Source organism: Oreochromis niloticus, linkage group LG12 (assembly GCF_001858045.2).
Source record: "Oreochromis niloticus isolate F11D_XX linkage group LG12, O_niloticus_UMD_NMBU, whole genome shotgun sequence".
Lineage (NCBI taxonomy): Eukaryota > Metazoa > Chordata > Actinopteri > Cichliformes > Cichlidae > Oreochromis > Oreochromis niloticus.
In genome coordinates, this window is record NC_031977.2 from 32,457,782 (window position 1) to 32,465,775 (window position 7,994).

Sequence of the window (7,994 nt, forward strand, 5' to 3'; positions counted from 1 at the left end):
ACTAATACAAAAACTACAATTAAAATTCTCAACAACGAAAACAACAACTGGTGAAAATATAAATAATGTGTAAACCAACATAAAAGTCATGTCATGTGACAGCGCAACATCTAAACACAAGAGGGGGGAGGGGGATCAAAGTGTGCCTGCTCTGCACTGACACAGGAGCAGTGAGTCCAGCGACCTGGCTGTTTCGTCTTTGCCGAAACCACAGCTTTGCAAACAAGAGCAGAAGTTAAAGTAAAGAATCAATCTCACCAGGGTAGTATTGATCCGATACCGATGCCCACTTGGTATCGATACAATCGATATTTGGATCGATCCGCCCACCACTAATACAATTGACTGGCTCCCACGCTTACCTGACCTATGTTTACTGAGGTTTGAGTACTTTATGAATGGTGATGCTATTTACTGGAGAAATTTCTAGAGAATTGATTGGACAGGTGGCAGAGAAGAAGCATGAAGTCTAATCAGGAAAAAGCCTCACGCTTCTGTTTCATTTGAATGATTTGTGGTGACCTAAATGCAAAAGAACACTTCTAGGACATTGTTTTGATCCATCCAACAGGTCGCCAAGGTGTTCGGGAGCTCAATGATTCCCCCAGACACCACCTGTTGTCTCATAAGAAGCATGCCCCGATATTGTCAGGCATACAAGCATGTGGGGGACATACAGACTATTGACTACTATTTTAAGTTGCAGCAGTGAGGTGTCAGCATAATTTTACTAGCCTGCTGCATCATTTTTTCACTGATTTTTGGGGTGTCTTTGAATTCATCCCTCTCTAGGTTGATCATTTTCATTTTGATCAAACAATATGCCATCAGTTCACTCCTGAGACGTTACCCAGTCCATATGAGTATATATATATATAACCATAATTTATTTTCCCATTATGATCTTGTGTTTTGTTCAAAGTGTTCCTGTTAGGTTGATTTTGATAAAGTTGTCATTGTTGTACTTAAATTTGTAAGCCTTGTTTCAAACTGCATGATCAAAGACATTCTTTTGTTTCTATCCTCCTCCCCGGCCTGTTGAATGGTGGGGGAGGTTATAGTGTTTAACTGCAGGCACATTATTCTGTCCCTTGGGTTATTTCTGAGGTATGTTTTTTATAAGTTTGTTATATGACGTGTCATAATCATTCATTCTGTAATTAATTGTAGCAACGTGTCAGTAAATATGTTTATCCCTGCTCCTCTCTGGGCAAAGCCTGCCATTTAGTGGGTTAACAGGGAGCGCCATGTAAGAGCTCAAGCAGTGGTTTTCTCCCAGTGCTCGACAGGGAAGGTCCATTTCTCCGTGTCTCTAAATTCCTGCATCTGTTGCTCTTGAAACGGCATAATCTGTAAGTGTGGCAAAAAAAAAAAAAATTGATTGTTCTTGTCATGGTCTGCGTGGCAGACCGTGGGTGTGTGGGGAAGGAGGACCCAAAATGCAGAGCTCCTTGTGATGAAAGCAGTGCGTTTATTTACAGTGAAGTAAATAGTACACAACAATAAATCCCCGTGCATTTCCAACTCCCGTGCCGTGTCTCCTTCTCAGTGCTCGTGCTCTGTGTCTCCGCTCCCGTGAAACTTGTGCTCGCTGCTCTCCCGTTCCCGCTCAAGCAGTGGTTTTCTCCCAGTGCTCGACAGGGCAGGTCCATTTCTCCGTGTCTCTGTAAATTCCTGCATCTGTTGCTCTTGAAAAGAGCTCAATTTTAGTTTCATCAGTCCACAGCACCTTATTCCAGAATGAAGCTGGCTTGTCCAAATGTGCTTTAGCATACCTCAAGCGGCTCTGTTTGTGCTGTGGGCGGAGAAAAGGCTTCCTCTGCATCACTCTCGCATACAGCATCTCCTTGTGTAAAGTGCACCGAATGGTTGAACGACGCACAGTGACTTCATCTGCTGCAAGATGATGTTGTAGGTCTTTGGTGCTGGTCTGTGGGTTGACTCTGACTGTTTTTACCATTCGTCGCTTCTGTCTATCCGAGATTTTTCTTGGTCTGCCACTTCGAGCCTTAACTTGAACTGAGCCTGTGGTCTTTAATTTTCTCAATATGTTCCTAACTATGGGAACAGACAGCTTAAATATCTGAGACAGCTTTCTGTATCCTTCCCCTAAACCATGATGGTGAACAATCTTTGTCTTCAGGTCATTTGAGAGTTGTTTTGAGAACACCATGTTCCTACTCTTCATAGAAAATTAAAAGAGGAGGGAAACTTACAATTGACCCCCTTAAATACTCTTTCTCATTATTGGATTCACCTGTGTGTGTACGGTCAGGGGTCACTGAGCTTACCAAGCCAATTTGAGTTCCAGTAATTAGTTCTAAAGGTTTTGGAATCAATAAAATGGCAACAGTGCCCAAATTTATACACCTGCCTGATTTTGTTTAAACAATTATTGCACACTTTCTGTAAATCCAATAAACTTCATTTCACTTCTCAAATGTCACTATGTGTGTCTCCTATACGATATATTTAACTGACATTTTTTATTGTAACAACCAACGATTTATACAGGAAAATAGTGACTATTAACAAGGTTGCCCAAACTTTTGCATCCCACTGTATATGTAAAATTAAAGTGAGGACAACTTTTTCTGCTCAGCATCTCATGTTTGCTGTGTACAACAGGCAAGAATGGACCCAAAATTCAGGCTCACCAGCAGAACTCAACTCTAAAAATTTATTGCTGGACTCCAACAAAACATGAACTAAACAGGCAGGCAGAACACACAGCAGAGAATGAGGGCCAGGAGGGAAATACAGTTGGGACTAATCACACACAGACAGACACACGAGACCAGGAGGAAGAAAAACAGAATACACTAACCCAGGAACTATCAAAGTAAAACAGGAAACATGAGACACACACTGAGACACGGACATGAAAAAGATGACAAACACAGGGGAGGCACAGTAACAAAACCTAAGAACTAGAAACCAGGAAATACTAAAGATAACTTTGGGAGATAGAAATACAAAGGACTATACCATTAGAAAGACTACATCAAAGAACATTGATAATCCAAACATAAACAATGGGTCACCAGACCCAGGTATCCCAACACAGCAGTTTTCTGAACATCATAGTGAAGGTCGGTAATAAACAAACACAGGTGTAAAGATAAAAACATTTATTAAATCATGTACTGTACAACATGTTTGAGGTGCTAAATATAAACGAATATTGAGTTATATTCTATTTGATCAGAATCGTCTGAAGTAGCTATACTAAGTTGATTTATATTGTAAAAGAACAGAAGCTTAATTTTAGGAAAAAGTGCAACCCTTCCTAATTAAAAAAAAAACTTGTTAGACATCATACTTTTTTACATGCCATGGACAAGGTTTAGATGCATCTAGGATATTACACTGATTCACTGCAACCCTGACTTCTTCAACCTGAACACTGTTACACATCCCAATGATGGATGTTTTGTGTACATCTCCAATTTTCGTAGATACCTCTAAAGAGTGCTTTAAACTGAATGTTGGCTTTTTATTTGTACAGAACCATGTTACAGGAGTGGTTTGGCAAGGAAGTGAGCTCCACAGAGACAGTATCACTGATGCTGAAGCGAATTGAGTTTGTCCCTGAGGTGATGCCCTCAGTGCCAAACTCAGTTCATCCATCAGCAATAAAGGAGATGCCAGTTTTAATGGTTGCTCTACTAATCATGATAGAAAAGTAAACGTTCTACCTGTGCTCCACCTGATAGGTCTTTGAGAGGGAATTGCTTTCAGGTTGGCATTCATGGTTCCTGACGGTTGATTTACGCATGACATTATTCGTGCAATCTGTCTTTTAGGTTTTATATATAAACACAAAACCGACAACACAAAGCAAAGGTTGAAAATCAGCTCAAAAAGACTTTCAAGAAATTGCCACAGCGGTTCTACTGAGGAAACATGTATAGGCAGAAATGGAGGCTTCAATGATACTTCCCTGACTTCTCATCACTAAGATAAGGACCAGAATATGTCCAGTTATGTAAAACCTTAAAATTTTCAAATGGGTGTTCTTTTCTTTTTTTTAACCAATATTGCATTTCACTTGTTCTATCATTATTACTCTTTTAGGGTTTTTAGTGGCAGTAAAATATTTTTTCTATAAATCTTAGGCACACAGCACCATGATCTTTATGCCTTATGGTTTCTGTCATTTTGGTTTCAGGCTCGAAATCAGCAGCACCAGAGAATTTCTAGCAACAGCTGCTATACTGGCCTTTAACTACAACCAGCTACTTCTCATACACACTTGTACATCAACTACACTGCCAACATCTGCTAGGTAAAATCAAGAGTGTGTTTCCTGTCATAAACATACAATAAATGGTAAAACAATATTGTCGTTTCCAGGTCTAAAAAGTGAAGCCAACATGAAGGAATGATAAAGCTCATAGGTCTTTACAGTCATTAGAAAGGTTTGCATAAAAGTTGGTAAAATGTAAATTAAATCTAATCTTTTGGTAAAAAAAATTAATTGCTGTATTTATTTCATAATAGTACAATGTCTCAAAATTGATTTCAGTCTAATTCAACGCCAATGGACAATAGCAGAGGTCACAGCAAACTGATTCAAATCCAGTATGAACAGGAAAATGATGTAAAGAGAAGAAAAACAAGGTTTACATCATCAGAGATCACACTGGATTTGCATTGGACTGGACAAGGCATGAAATTTACTAGAAGTTCACATCGATTGACCACAGTCTGGATTTTTCCAACCTGAATGCTGTCATATGTCCCAGTGATTGACGTTGTGTGGATCTCTCCATCATCGTAAGTACGCCTCAGTAGTGCTGTGAATGGGATATCAACCTTTTCTTTGTGCCGAACAGTGGAAAATTCACAGGAGTGGTTTGGTGGCACGGTAAGCTCCACAGAGGCACTGTCAGTCATACTCTCTGTCACAGTGGTTCCCGTTGTAAACTGAAACTGCACCTCTGTGCTGACTTCAAGAGTTCCTTTAACAATGGATGGGATGCCAGCCTCAATGCTTATTTTACCACCAAGCTTGAAAGAAAAGGTGAAGTCCCACCTTTGCTGCACCTGATATGTCTTTGAGAGTGTCTCTGTTTTCACTACTGGGTGACATTCATAGTTGCTCATGGTTGCTTGATGCATGACCTCAGGAGGAAATTTGAAGATTTCAGAATGATCCTTGTTGTATCTGACATTATAGAGCAGTTGGCTGATTACATTTCCACTGATGGTCAGGACCTCATACTTGTAGTACCAATGTTCTTCTTTGTCATAAGGCAAGTAGAAAACCGTATCTTTAGTGGACACCTTCCCCAGTCCATAATGGTTCTTGCCCACATATATTTGCTTCCCTGAGCAGGTCCAGACTGAATTCTTCGGTACTGAACCGTCCTTAGCAGCCTTCCACTCCAGGATCTCAAAGTTGTCTTTGTTAACCAATGTTTCAAATGGAAAACCTCTGTTTTCTATTGCACTAGGATAGTAGCAATAAGGACCCTTGCTGGGCGTATAAAAACCAGCATCACACTTGTACTTACAGATATAATCAACTCGATTAGTATAGTCATTGTAAATCGAGACGGCATGATTAGGAAGAGAGTTGTTCCAGGTCACCCACATCAAGTTAGTGCCATTGATAGGGACAAATGGAGAATACTGAACTCGCCTCTTCTGTTTTAACTTAGCATCACTTAGAAGTGGCAGATTTGTTACCATCGGTCTGTTCACTGCAATTGGAGGGATGCCCCTGGAATCTGTTCATGTGGTTAACAGTGGATAAAAAAAGGAAAAGGATGTGCATGAAATTTTAAAATGCAGGCACACAAAAAGTAAAATGTTGGAAAAATCATTAACCACCAGAGTATAAGTTGGCAGTATATAATAAAATTTTGAGATTTTAAAATAATTGCTTTAATTGGCATCATTTTGCCTGATGACCAGGTGCTATTGAAACACAATGTACAATAGCATCATTAAATAGCATCAATAGGAAAAAAATACATAAATATGATATATTATCATTTTATTACCATATATCCTTCCATATTATATTATTAAGGAAATATATTTTACTTTACTTATACATATTTCCTTCTAAAATATGATTGTGAATCTAAACATGTGTTGGAATCTAACTCAATATATTTAATACAAATATACCTCAGTATTTTATCTCCAAACGTTGATTCTGTTCATCTGGATGTATCGTTTTCAGTGGGAGAAACGTTTCGTCACTCATCCAAGTGACTTCTTCAGTCTCAGCTGACTGCAGGTTCAATGGCCATGAATGCCATTCACAGAGAGTTGGGGAATCAGCAGTCATGTGTGAATGGTACTCATGGCCATTGATCAGTGGTTGTTGATCAATGGCCATGAGAATTTGCATAATTATGATTAAGGAACTGACCTCCCAGCCCATTGTTCCTTCAGTGGGCTGGTTTAAGTCATTATGCAAATGTACTGTTTATAAGATTGGGGAAACCTGCAGTCAGCTGAGACTGAAGAAGTCACTTGGATGAGTGATGAAACGTTTCTCCCACAAAACGCTACGTCCAGATGAACAGAATCAACTTTTGGAGATGTACTTACCTGGATGATTGAGCATGCATCAAGACCTCAGTATTTTATATTCCATAAATACCCAACAGCACATATTTATATTTTACATTTTATCACATATTTATATTTTATTTTACACTACACAATTTTATATTTTAGAATAGTGTTGAAAGAGAACACCGCACCCATGCAATACCAGGCTACTGGATAATTACCAGGTTGGAATAAGTTTTATCTTTAGGAAGGAAGGGAGGGGTTGTTTTTCTGCTCTTTTCTGGGAGAGTGATTGGTTGTAAGATTAGCTAATGGCTGGACCCAGCTCCAATTAAGGGGGAGAATCCAATTTTCATTCTGCTTTTGTCACTGAAAGTATTTGCTGCTTGGGCGCGGTGCTCTACATCTGTTTGACACACTATAACTTTTACTTTTAAACCCTTTCAAAGCAGTATGAAATTAACTTATTGGCCTCTGTATGAAGGTCACACATTTGATCATAAGCATATAATTTACCAAATTTCTGCTGGCAGGTTGTGCTTACCATCTTTCTGCTGTGTAGTGTTCTCAGTGTCATGAGGACTGGCTGAGGGTAGAACTAGCAGGATCACCAGCAGCAACACTGGCAAATTTATGCCGGACATGAAAAACAATCTTTAAATTTGCAACCTTTTTAAAAAATGTATAGTGTTTATTGAAATTGACAGAGAACACAATAAGCAGTGCTCACCTTCGCAGCAGTTATGCATCTTCAGTCTGCTTCCAGTTGCTTCAACTGGCTCCTGACTTCCTTGTTCCACTCTCTTATAAGGAGGCCAGTGGGCAAATAATGAGGGGAAGGCGATAGCTCGTTAGGTAGAGCATTTGCCCCATGATGGGAAGGTCGGGGATTCAAATCTACCGAATGGCTACCCTGAGGTAACCCTGAGCAAGGTACCGCCCTGCACACTGCTCCCCCGGGCGCTGGATTGGTGGCTGGCCACTGCTTCACTGAGTGAATGGGTTAAATATAGAGAGTAGTTTTCCTACAGGAGATTAATAAAGTACACAAAAAAGAATCAAATACAAGGTTTTGGGTTTTTTTTGTTTTTTGTTTTGCCATTTCCTGCAAATATCTTCCTGTTACATTTCTGTGATGGAACATACATTTTTTTTTACTTATTGATATCAATACTTCACCTTTGGTGTGATTTGTGAAAATGATGAGGAGATAGTGCCAACTCTCTGCCTTTACAGATTTTTTCTTTCCTGCAGCACCTATAAAATATACTTATTTTTGGTCATCCAGAAATAAATTTAACAGAACGTGGAAGACAAATTAATTATTTTACCAGTTTGTTTCATGCTTGGCCATTAATCTGCCACTCTTGATGTTAAATAAACGAGGTGTTTCTGGGAAAAGATCAACATCATCTTCACATTCTCACTGTAACTCACCGGTGGTAGACGTCTGAGGAAGA

The 7,994-nt window shown here is 39.4% G+C and overlaps 1 protein-coding gene across 1 annotated transcript; it reads right to left on the bottom strand.

Annotated features, from left to right (window-relative positions):
- Nucleotides 1-4,293: 4,293 nt before the first annotated feature.
- On the bottom strand, nucleotides 4,294-7,730 carry LOC109204394 (natterin-3-like). The gene is made up of 4 exons (XM_025896830.1): nucleotides 7,714-7,730; nucleotides 7,265-7,559; nucleotides 7,079-7,156; nucleotides 4,294-5,735 (listed from the first exon to the last, which is right to left on the bottom strand). The coding sequence occupies exons 2-4, from the start codon at nucleotides 7,281-7,283 to the stop codon at nucleotides 4,576-4,578; spliced, it is 1,257 nt and encodes a 418-aa protein (XP_025752615.1). The 5' UTR covers nucleotides 7,284-7,559; nucleotides 7,714-7,730; the 3' UTR covers nucleotides 4,294-4,575.
- Between the last annotated feature and the right edge of the window lie 264 nt (nucleotides 7,731-7,994).

Excerpts from the sequence above, each read along its gene's own strand:
- LOC109204394 (XM_025896830.1), bottom strand. Across the intron at positions 5,736-7,078 it reads CACTACACAGCAGAAAGATG|ATTCCAGGGGCATCCCTCCA; the intron begins GTAAGCACAACC and ends CCACATGAACAG.